Here is a 12,606-nt window from a genome sequence, read left to right on the forward strand (position 1 = left end):
TTGTGTTCCCTGCGCGGGCAGAAGGACCCTCGGGTCCCGTGATTGAACAGTTCCTCCGCTGAGCCCCGGCCTTGCGGCTGGAGAAATAAACACCTCTGAAACATCTAGCAAGAATCTGTCTGTCCATATATATTTCCTTTCCACGGGACTCCTGGTTTGATATATGCGTGTTGCAGTATCCCCACTGCAACAAATGGTGGAGAATTGAGAGCAGAACGATCCCCGATCCCTAAGCGACTGATTTGTGTGAGTAAACCCTGGAAACTTTGGATTCCTCTTCTTGGTTTTGCTTTGCTATTCCATATCTAAACTGTGGAGGAACCGTGGGAAGACTCTTGGCTCTCAGAGCCGCATATGGACATTTATCTTAAACTTAAAATGATTCTTGAACAACGATTTGTAAATTTTAGCTTGATTCAAGCTCAAAAAGAACTGAAACACTTCCTGGCATGGTTGTTTAAGAACTTTTTCTATGTTTCTTGGGATTTAATTCTTACCAAGGGCTTTTGGAAAACCGTTTGGACACAGTTAATACTGGAGTCAAAATATATGCCGATGGAAGAATATTTTCGTGAATATTATTTAGTTACCGAGACTGTTGAGCAATGTCAGCTGTGTCCTGGCGAAGGGAAGCCTGGCGCAGGGACCGTGCGGCCCAGGCCACGTGCGCCGAGCGCTCTGCGAGCAGCAGCGAGGCAGTTCCTGCGTGCGGGCGGAGCCAAGCGAGCCGCAGTGTCGGCGGCGGAGCGAGGAGCGGCGGGACCCGGCAGTGTCTGCCCGGCCCCGTGCAGCGCGTGGTGGAGCGAGCACCGTGAACGCCCGGCCGAGAGGGGCGGCGCGCGGGCAGCGGCTGGCGGCAGCGGCGGTGGAACGGAGCCGTGCCCAGCCGAGACGTGCGCTGGAGCAGGGCGCGGGGGGATCGTCGCCCGGGGGCCCGGCCGAGACGTGGATGCAGCGCCCGGCATCGGCAGCGAAGCTGCGACCAGAGGAGGCGACGCACGGAGAACTGAGCGGCGCGGCCCGGCCCGGCCCGCGCAGCCCCGAACGCGACCCCGGGAAGAGCGCGCAGGCACCAGCAGCTCCGACAATTCCAACACGGGAGCGACCGAAAGAGAGAGCAAAGACGCAGCGAGACAGAAAACAGCAGCCACTCGGAAAAAGGAAAAGATCATAGTAACTAAGATCTTAGGGATAGTAAAATGGTATAATGTTAAGCAAAATTATGGTTTTATAACAAGGTGTGACAACCAGCAAGACATATTCGTGCATAGAACTGCTATTAAAAAGAAGAACCCTGAAAAATGCATCCCAAGCTTGGGAGATGGAGAGGTGGTGGAATTCAAAATTATACGAGGTAGAAAAGGGTTACAAGCATCGCAGGTCACTGGGCCTGATGGTGTTCCTGTAAAAGGCAGTATATATGCAAAAAATCGTAGTCATGTTAGACAATATCTCTATTGTAAAACCCCCCTACAGTCTCCCTTTCCTAATCTCACCTTTCCCTTTTACCCTATGTCCTATTACCCCCAGTGTATTCCCAATCCGTTTTTTCACCCATGGTTTCCCTCACAAAACCATGCTTTTGCCAATTGTTTCCCCAAAAAATCCCTTTCCAATGCCGAGTGGGGGATGAAAAGGGGGAGGGAAGAAGTTAAACCCTCTCCTGCCTCAGTTTCCCCACAAAGCATGCTCAGAGAGTTCTGTCTCCCTTCTGTCAGCCCTAAGATGTTCCACAGAATCTGTTTGGACATTTAAAGACTCAGGAGGGTGGCTTGTTTTGTCTTGAAACTGTTCTTGTAATGTTTATCCAGTTGTTTTCATTCTCCTTTTATTAAAATAAAACGGGTGAGGTGTTGGGGTCCCTCCCCTGCCATGTTGTCCTGGGAGAGGGGCCCTGAGGGCACAGACACGGGGCTTCCCTGCCCCTGCTCAGCCTCGTTCCCATTGGTTGGTTTGTGTTCCCTGCGCGGGCAGAAGGACCCTTGGTCCCGTGACTGGAACAGTTCCTCCACTGAGCTCCGGCCATGCGGCTGGAGAAATAAACACCTCTGAAACATCTAGCAAGAATCTGTCTGTCCATATATATTTCCTTTCCACGGGACTCCTGGTTTGATATATGCGTGTTGCAGTATCCCCACTGCAACAAAGTGTTTTGCTCAAGTTATGTAAAAGGCCCACTGCATTCCTGGCCCACAGCAAACTGTGAGGTATTTAGCTTGACGTAGACAAAATATAGAAACCCAGCCTTTTTATTACCTGTGATTTTAGCACTATCTTTCAAACTTAAAAGGTGCCACCTTATAAGTGAAAGTAATACCACAAATAAACTGCAGGATGCCACAATGCTGCCTTTTCTTCTGACAAGATGGGTTTTTCTTTCCAGCCATGGAAAGATTTGCATTTCTTGAGTGTTTGATTGGGTTAAGTGGTACATTTGCAATTGTTTCAGGTTGTAGTGTCTCTTGAGGCTAATCTTAGGATAATGTATTTATTAAATGCTAAAAGATAAAGATGTGACATCATTGCAATGCTTCTTACTGTCAGTAACCTGAGACTAGACCAGAACAGAGGCATCGACACGGGTACCTCCTGCTGAGTTTAATGAAGGGAGAGGGTCTGAGAAGTGTAGCCATGAAAAGTCATGGTGCTGCTATTCAGAAGCAACTTGGGCTTTTATTAAAAATCCCACTCTTAACTAGATAGCTTGTGTGTGTTATTATAATACTCGTGTATAGCAATTGCTGCAAGGAAGCACACGTTGTTTTTCTACGGAATAACTGTTCTTTCCCGTTTTACTTGAAGTTTATGCTTACATTATCCATGATTAACGTTTCTCAGACATGGGAATGAGTGTACAGGAAGGAAGGAAGGGAAGGTAATACTGCCAGCTTGCACAATTGTGCTGGAAACAGGATGACATTTAAGAAAACCGTGGCACTGCCTTCATATTTTCCTGCTTGGAGTGGCTGAAAACTCTGTCCCTCTCAGTAGGGCAGCATCAAGGAATAGAAAAGATCCTTGTACCTTGCAAGGACAGCAAAAAAATCTTCTTGGTCCTTTGCCACAAAGGAAAGAAGGATGCAAGCAGAGGAAGGATGTGGCCTCTGGTATGACTGCCTTCTGCTGGGTGGCTCCTGAGTATCTGATCAGTGGGTGCTGGAATTACCATTGTACCGAGATGCCCTGAGTGATTTTGTCTGTCTGCTCAGACATAATGTTAACTATTCTTCTTTCACATTTTCAAACTTCTCTTCAGAGCCATGAGAGTGGGATATTGACAGCTGTTAGTAGTTGTATTACTTTGGGAATCCTTTGTGGGCTTTGTGGCTTATGACCAAACCACATATCTTGAGAAGGATGTTTGAAATTTCACATCTCTCAGAAACTGCATGTCAAACCTGCCACTGCAGAATAGCCTTGAGCCTTGCCTAGGTCTGTTAGACAAGATGGCTAGTATGCACTGCTGGAGACTTTGTAGAGAGAAGTGAGACAATCCCTAGAAAAAGTTGGAATGTGCCATATTTAGTTTTTTTAATATTGAAGACAGGCTGTCTTGGGAAAATTATGGAAATTGGAAGGAGCTGAGAGATCTTTAGAGGAATCTGAGAGCACAGATGGGGCAGAGGAAGGGAAGAACTGAGGTGTATGCAGAAGTGAGCATCTGGGGTGCTGTAGGCCAAGTGCAAGCAGCTGTAGTGGGACAGATGATGGCAGTGAAGAAGTAGGAAGCATAAGAATAATGAATAGAAAAATGATAGAAAAAGAAATTGTATAAAAAGGAATAGATCTATGGAGAGAAGTGGATGTAGAGTTGAGCTGGCTAGAGACAGTAGCTGGTCTATATAGAAAATATGAAGAACGAAGACAAGAGGATGAGGAAGGGAGCTGGTTAGCATGGCAGGGCTGTGTTACCACAGGCTAGTGAGAGAGCCTGTAAAACTGAAAATAGCTCTGATTTCTGCATTTTCATCTCAAGTGAAATTTTGGTCATGAAATTCTCAGCAATGCTACTAGGAGAGGCTGTTTCGTCCTGGAAGATCCAAAAAGTGAAGGTCAGTTATATACATGAACCTTCAAAACCTCAGCATGAAGAACTTTCTTATTCTGGAGTCACACAATAAATCCAGCATTATAGTGTGCTCAACAGAGGCAAAACAAATATGTAACAAGGGAAGGGAGAAGATTCAAGTGTGTACTTGTGAAACAGATATGCTGTGCAAATAAATTACGAGTCGGGCTACTGAATTGCCCATTCCCTGAGGAATGTGTGGTATTTACATGAAATTAAAGTCACAGAATTCCCAGCTGAAAAGGAGATAGATTTGCTAGGAAAACTGACTGCAGTTTCAAAACCAGGCATAATTCCACATGCAGTTGATTGCTGCAAAGCATTGATAGCTCATATCTTACCGGTGTTGCATTTTGTTTTATTTGACTGCTCTGGGAACTATAACCGTCCTTTTCTTTTTCTGATATTTTAGGTACAGAGAGAACTGGCTGCTGTCATTGCCTTGAAAGCAAGGAAGTCAGGTGAGTCAGGCTGCACTTCAGAGGGGTTTTTGTTGTGCTGTTCCCTTTTGTCATTTCTTGAAGTATCTGAATTGTCACTGCTTTTTAACATGGGGAAGAAAAGATAGTAATGGAGAATCTGTGTATACAGCACAATGCAATTGCAGTTAAGTTTCTCTCCTTCTAGCTCATTGCATCTAATAACCTAGCTAATAAAATCAAAGTGTTACATTTGAATCTGAACTTGGATCTTTTTCTGGCCAAAATCACTATTTTCTCTAGGCTTGCACTTTATAAAAAAAGCTGATGTCTTTATTTGACTTATACTTAAGACAAGTAAGTTTGTAATTTCCTCTTTTTTATTTTTTAATGTCCAGTATCTCATGCCATCATATTTTCTGTCTTTTACCAGCCCACCCAGGTGTTTTTCTTACTGCTAAAACAGAAGGACAACTTCATGCACAAAGGCTTTCTTTCCTGTGTGGCTGTAGAGGCAAGTTTTGATCAGGGCAGGAAAAGGGGAAAGACAACTGGATAACTGAAAGTCTCTGACAGTAAGAGCATTCACAGCCAATGCTGGTGTTACAGTGCAAAGGCACTGAAATGTGTGGCCATCTGAGCTCCATCAGGGTTTGGTAGCACAGGTGCTTCAGAAGAATCTGCATCGCTGAGCTGGAGTGGAAGCAAGGAAGCTGTGTTTTCCAGGCACTGCACAGGAACCAACAAAGCCTGCTTGGCCAGACCTGACTCTTTACAGAGTTAATTCTCCGGTGTCTTTGTGCAGTGTCTTCTGCACCAAGTTGAATGCATTTCTAAAGTAAAACAGAGGCCTTAAATTTTAAGGGGCCTAAAATTATTAGCGTGTTCCCAAAGCCATCGAGGTCGTTGAGTGCATTTTCACTGAGCATCTCCTGTGATTTTCAGTGATTTTTCTAGAACTTAAAGTCACAGATTTTGTACTTCTTGAGATATTTTCTGACTTGTTAATAGTGCTGCATCATAATATCTCTATCAGTCTGTCTGTTGCTTACACGTGCAGCACAAAATTTGCTACACACATGCACAACACACAGCATGGTATCTTAAACTGGGGGCACCAAGAAGATGTGGCTGGTGTACCTGCAAACATTTTCTTGTGAAAATGTAAGTATTAAAAAAAATATTCTAGACATAGTTTGATGCCATTTTTTCTAGAAATAGAAGTAGCCATAGGTTATATCCACACTCATCTATAAAGGTAAATCTGTAGAAAGCGAACACAAATGTGAATGTGAATTCAGGCCTGAATTGCTTCTGTGAGGTAGCTTTGCTTCTGAAAGTGCTGTAGTCATTTATGATGTCAACACCCCTCGGCTGCTTGCCCTTACCTGGTGTCACCCCAGTCCCACCTGACTTGTAATGGCTGAACATGGAAATGCTTCTTCTCTGGCTCAGTGCAGAGGAAAACAGGCTATTTTAAAGAAGTGCTCAAGGAAATCTTTTGTTTTGCTGTTAAATGGGCTGAGTGTGGTGCCATGTACATTTACTTCCTGCTTACGGAGGTATAAGAAATCTCTCTGCTTCTAAGCAGTTTTATCAGCAAATATTACTACTGCTACTAGCAATAAATAAAAATCTTTACCCCCAAAGAGTTGTTTTTAGCCCAAATTAGCCTCTTATTTCCTTTTGGTGGATGGTTGTTAGAGTAGAAAATGGGATGGGGGTTGGATTAGGAATGAGCTGCAAGAGATGAAAATCCAAGAGAAGAATATCTCTTGGAGTCTCCTTTTTGCTGGTGTAATTGCAACCCTCGATGAGCAAGTAGAAATATTTCAGTTAAAAATCACAGCCTTAAAAAACCAAAGCTCCTTATAGAGCTTTGCAGTGCTGTCCAGCCTTTTCTAATACATTAATGTAAACACTTAAAATATCTGTTCAGATCTGAACAAAAGATAACTCTCTTGTCAGTTTAACTAGTGCATGCTTGTTGAAATTTGCATTTCTTTATGCCCCATCTTGGATGACAGTAAAAAATAGGTGTATGATCAAGCATAACTGTAAGGTCTAATTTAAGTTAATGCCTTTAGTGCAGTAGGTGCAGAGTAAATTAGGGTGGTTGGTTATGCTTCTTTATTTTATTGCTGGTGGTTAAATTCACAGTGTAGCAGTTACTGTTAGCGATCAAGGTATGGTGTGCTGTGCCTGGTGAAGCGAAGCATGTTTCAGAGAAAGTACTTCTGGAGCTGTAAGCCACAGTATCTGTCAAAGATATTGTGCCTTTAATGCTCTCCAAGACTCCGTATAATTCCAGGAAATAAGCCACCAAAAATCGGACAAAGAGTTTATTTTGGCTTGAAAGGAGTGGAACATGGCTTTTGGGCCAGCTGCCCTGGGTAGCTTCCAAGCTGGTGTGAATGGTGTGGGAGCCTGGCTCATCCACCCTGGGATTCATGAGCGGGGAGAGCAGGTGACAGGCATGATCCTAACCTGCTGTCTGGAACCTGGCTGCAGAGGGCAATCAGTTCATTAACCAAAAGCTTTCCTAGAGATCAGCAGCTCCCCCATCAAAAGAAGAAAAAAAAAAATATTGCCTAATACAAGGACTATATAATTGACTATATAATTTTTTCCTGAATTATTTTAATTTCTGGTTGTACCTCTGCTCTTAGAGAGGCCCTTCACAGTGATTTAATTGTACTAGAAAAAATGGCTGATTTAAGTTTTTGCATTATTTGTCTAGAACTGCTGTAGTAATCACCATGTTAAGTTGCATGGAAAGTGCTATGCAAGCACACAAACACCACAGCTCCCTCTGCAAGAGGTGGAGAGGTTCCAGGTAGGAAGGTGTGCTGGGTTTGGAGGGGGAGGACAAGTATTGCCTTTAGTTACCTGAATAAAACAGTTTGTTTTTGTTTAAATGCAGCTTGGTTTGCTACCTAGTGTATGTATGTGAGAGGTAGTAATTGCAACTATTACAGTTCTGGCCGTGTCAGAGATTTACACACTCTGTCTGCTGACAAAAACCGAGGTAGAGACCTGACCCTGCTGTGGGGTAGGGCAGAGTATCAAATTCTTGCTAGTACAGGATCTGACTTGATGGAGAATGTTGGCTACCAGAAAATAAAAAGCCAGTAGGGTGTGGAGTAGAATGCCTTTCCCCAAGAGCCATTCTTCTGTTTTTACTGTGGTGTAGAAGAATAGGAGAAACTCATAAAGCTGGCAGATGCTGAAAGAAAAATGAGGAACCTGAAAGATTAAAAACTTCTGTGCCGTGGAAAAAAAGCTCTGTTTTCATATTCCAGATGTGTGCTGCAAGTAAACCACTCTGATAATAAGGCATATGCTGACAGAGACATACTAGAGAGCCTTCATGCAGAAGGAGCTCAGCACGTTTAGTTTCTTTGCAAATAAAACTAAACCAGGGTAAAATAAGTGCCTGTAGTTCAGAAGTGTTGATGTACCTCGGTAACACTGTTGACTTGAAATCACATTCCATTAGAATAAAGCTCTCATGATAAAGGTGACCGAAGAGGGGGAAATGAGCTTGTGCACTTCCCTGTGGCTTATAAAAATGCATTGAAATTATTCTTGCCTAGCCTTAGAAATAAATAGAGTAAACGCTGTCTTCTGTGGTTTGGTAAAAGGTCTTGGGGAAGAAAGTAACTGGAGCAGAAGGGAACTTTTTCTTTAATTGTAGGCACTTGGCATTAAATTGTTTTGTTTATTTATACCTTGCTGGCTTCTGATACCTTCTGCAAATGTGGTGAAATGTAACATAAATGCAGCTTCCCATCTGAAGGTTTACAAGGGTCGGCATTTATCTCAATTGCTTGTCATGGCTCATGACATGTTTCTTATGTGTTAGAGATGGTAGCTAAAACAAGGATAAAAAGCAGCAAATAGCCTAAGGCTGGAGGCTTTAGCTGGTGGCAAAGCTACACGGGTACATCTGAACTGATCAAAACCTGTCAGGTAGATGCTTTGTAGTGGTGTTAATCCCATCCACAAACAAGATGCCTTGCATTTCTGTGCACAAACCGAGCTGCACCCTGTGGCATCACTCAGCAAATCCCTTTACAGAAAAAGGAATTTCTATAACTTTATTTGTGCAAAGGATCAGTTGATAAGAGCATGACTCTGGTCTTTGTGTTTGTGAATATGGGGGCTAATTGAGATAGTAGGTGACAGGGTATGCATGAGGTAGGAAGACGGTGACTCAGCTTCTCCCCAGGCATTGCAGGAGCAGCGGCAGGTCTGTGGGTGCTTCTCCCTCTCACTGTGAAAGGCAGGGCAGCCACAAAAGCCCTCGCACTTGTGTGTGGTTTTGCTCCCCCTTAAGAATGATATTCAGGTTTCCACTATATAATTAGACACATTTTAGTCATGCCATTCTTGACTTGGCAAGCTCTATTGACTTTTTAATATGTCGTTTACATGTTATTTATAATAATGTACAATAATTTTTAATAATATGACTTTTGCAGTGTATTAACTCCATATTTGAGACCTTCTGGATTGCTTCCACCCTATTCTTACATATAACTATGCATATCCACCCTTCCCCTTTTCTTTTGTATTGCTTCTGTCAGAACCTAACTGCCTATGTGATTTGCTTCATATTTTTATTTTAGTGCAGACGATTCAATATGAAGCAGTCACTGGGGCTTGAGCTTTGCCGACATGAATGAAAAGCAAGCTGTGAACAGCTATTCCTTTTCCCAGCTGCTGCACCACCTCTACAGCACTGCTGTCAGAGCTGATTGCGTGACTCGACTCAAACACACTCCAGGCAATGTCAGCCCGGTTAAACACATGAGAACAGTCAGGCTGGGTCAGGTTAAAAGTCCATCCAGCTACGCTCCTACTGTGAGTGATGAGTAGGGATGCTTAGAGTAGGAAACAGAGCAAGTACAAACAGTCCTTCTGATGTACATACTCAGCATCTACCAGCCTGTGATAGAGGGATTTTGCTGTACCCATGCTGCTGTGATAGGTAGCCCTTGCTGGACCTTTTCTCCATTAATTTATCAAATTGCTTTTTAAGTCTGATTATACTCCTGACCTTCATCATCCCTTATGGCAGTAAGTCTCACAACTCACATGTGTAGTATGTTAAAACATATTTTTCCGTGTTTGTTTTAAACACATTCCCCACGACCCTCACTCTGTTGTGATACAGCTCTTTGCTGACAGAGACTGGTGAATAAGCCATTCCCTATTTGTCATTATACTATTCAGGATTTTGTGCACATCTGCCATACCCCTGTGAGTTGTCTCATTTCCAGGCTATATCACTAGTCATTCCTTGTACCAAATCTCTTCCATTAAATCTGATCATCTTTGCTACATCTCTTATATTACTTTTGAGGTGGGGCAGCCAGAGCAGCATACAGTATAGCAGCAGCACGTGCTAGAGTTGACACAAAGTGAGGGTGGCAGCTTCTTATCAGGGAGGGGAGGTGGAGGTGTGTGGGAAGGAGCCCAGTAAGATACTTTTGACAGCATTAAGCTGTTTTATCAGCTTGGTTAACTCACAAAACTGCATCTTTATCATTCAGCCCATTTCCTCAAGTAGTACAGATGCTTGTGAGACTTTTCAGTAAATTTATTCCACACTAATTAGCAAAAGTTTGTCATATGGTGCTATCTGAATGTCCTATGCTATGTTATTCATTTTATTCACTTCTAGAAGTGTTGTTATATAGAAAATGGAAATCATTACAAATTTGAGTTAGATTTGTATACGTACTTGAAGAATGAGGTTACAAATACACGATCAAAGGTCATTCAAGAATAGAGCAGTTCAGCATTGTGTGTAAATTTCAAACATATTAAATACTATTGAATATACTAGGTATTCAGTATCTTTGGAGTAAAATGTGCATGGTTTGTTACCACTTATGCCACTGAAAAAGAGCATAATGAGGTGTGAAAAAACTTGGTCCTATTTACAGAATAAAGTGACAATCATATGCCAGAGAGGTGTGCATTTTCTCTTGTAAAAAAGTTGAGCAAGTTTGAAGGGTGGGAAAAGGGTAAACCAGTAGGATCTTACTGCTTTTCTATTCTCCTCACGTCTCTTTTCAATCAGTTTATTTACTTGACTCAAGTAGTACCTCATTTCATCACAACTCCCAGTTCCTCCAAGCATCCACTTGTTTAAACCAAGGGTTGAAATTAGTAAACTGTGTGGAATGAGAGTTCTTCTGCAAATGTTGCCTACAGGATTCACCCTGGAAAAATGGCCACTCAAAGTGAAGGTGCAGGACTATTGTGCTTCTGTTCGGTCACGGTGACTGTATCTTTACTTTTCCCCTGCCCACTGAAATGTGGTTCAAAGTAAAAGCTTCACCAGAAAACGTAGCTAGCAATATTTTAAGAGTTACTCTGCACTTTAGGGTCTTTCTTTAAACGCATTCCTTTAAGGTCTGTGATTTCAGGTCTTAAAGTAAGGGAGGTAATCTTGGTTTGTTCAGCCTAGAGAAGAGAAGACTGAAGGAGACCTCGCTGTAGTCCCTCATGAGGGGAAGCAGAGGGGCAGGCACTGATCTCTTCACTCTTGTGACAAGAGACAGGACTCAAGGAAATGGCATGAAGCGGAGTCAGGGAAAGTTTAGGTTGGATATCAGGAAAAGGTTCTTCACCCAGAGGGTGGTTGAGCACTGGAACAGGGTCCCCAGGGAAGTGGTCAGAGCACCATGTCTTTCTGAGTTCAAGAATCTTTGGGGCAATGCTCTCAGGCACATGGTATGAAGAATGAGGTTACAAATACACGATCAAAGGTCATTCAAGAATAGAGCAGCTCAGCAATGTGTGTAAATTTCAAACATATTAAATACTATTGAATATACAGGTTTCATAAACAGGTCCTGGGCTGTCCTGCTCAGGGCAGGGATTGGACTCGATGATCCTGATGGGTCCCCTCCAACTCAGCATAATTTATGATTCCATGATTCTAATCATGTTTGCTTCTCTAAGTAATCCTTTTTAAACATTCTGTGCCCTATTGAAGGGAACCCCTTCCCCTAGGGACCAATGGGGGTTACAATGATACATTGCATCATATCAGGGATTCTTCCATTACTCCTGAGATCAAGCACACCAAGAAAATGACAGCACTTCAAAAGAGCAGGATCAGACCCCTGCTATCCCTGGGGATAATGATGCTCCTTGTGTTGGCTGGTCAGGAACACTATGTGTATCACACACATGGAGCTCTGTTGTGCCTTAGCTGGATCTATAACCACCTGCTTTGTGCCCACCCTGGGCAATGCTGGGGATGGGAAATGCCCTGGACAACATCAGTGAAAGGACTAAACAGTAACACTTACCAGCTGTTGTGTGCTCAACAGCTGATATAAAGCAGAATGGACTCAGACTTGGAAAAAGAAGGAAAAGAGCTCTCTGGTGGGAATTGTGGTGAGACAGATTTTGGCAGTTTATGGTTTTGTTTTTGCAGTTGTTGTAGAACCTTGTGCATAGTTCTTTCTGTGTGATCTAAGGTGCTCTCACAGAAGAAATTAGCAATGCAGAGTAGCTGTGTAGGGGGAAGATATTTTGCACATACACAAAAAGAGACAGCACAGTAAGGTCGGAAAGACAGCAGTTGTGCAAAAAACAACCCCCAGGTGAATGTTTTGTTTACTAGGGCTTTGGGAGAGGCATTTACAATGAGTTCACAGAATTTATTTATTCAGAGTCCTCTTTGTTTCCTGCTCCTTTCCTGGCCATGCCTGGGGGATGTTTCCATGGAATAGAGAGCAGTGTTTCACTTTGCACCAGCCTGCTCAGCAACAGTCCATACCTTTTTGTTTGATCTGTTCCCAGCAATCATTCTCTGATCATGTAATGGGCTCTTCTCCATCCTTCCATCATCTCATTTCAGACAACACTGCTGTAGATACTTTCACTGCCACATGATTTTTTTTTTTTTTTTTAGTTTTTATTTTGAATATCATGCACATGAGAACAAATATCTACAATTACTGGATAAAATTTAAAACTTTCTGCATTCAAGCATTAAATTGTTTCCCTTGAGCTGTGATTGGTACAAAACCCCTTGCTTTTGTCTGTTCGTGTAGTAATCCTACAGTGTTTACGTACCATTTTTCACATATT

General features: G+C 42.8%; 1 protein-coding gene across 2 annotated transcripts in view; it reads left to right on the forward strand.

Moving 5' to 3' along the window:
- Positions 1-12,606, forward strand: part of RAPGEF5 (Rap guanine nucleotide exchange factor 5) — a 162,258-nt gene that overhangs the window by 42,937 nt on the left and 106,715 nt on the right. For both annotated transcript variants that reach the window (XM_042044310.1, XM_042044311.1), the window contains exon 7: positions 4,482-4,530. In XM_042044310.1, coding sequence (XP_041900244.1) covers positions 4,482-4,530 — 49 coding nt within the window. The remainder of the gene's footprint in view (positions 1-4,481; positions 4,531-12,606) is intronic.

This window comes from Corvus kubaryi, unplaced genomic scaffold, assembly GCF_017639235.1.
Source record: "Corvus kubaryi isolate FWS band 111438036 unplaced genomic scaffold, C.kubaryi_AGA036_p1.0 37398, whole genome shotgun sequence".
Taxonomy (NCBI): domain Eukaryota; kingdom Metazoa; phylum Chordata; class Aves; order Passeriformes; family Corvidae; genus Corvus; species Corvus kubaryi.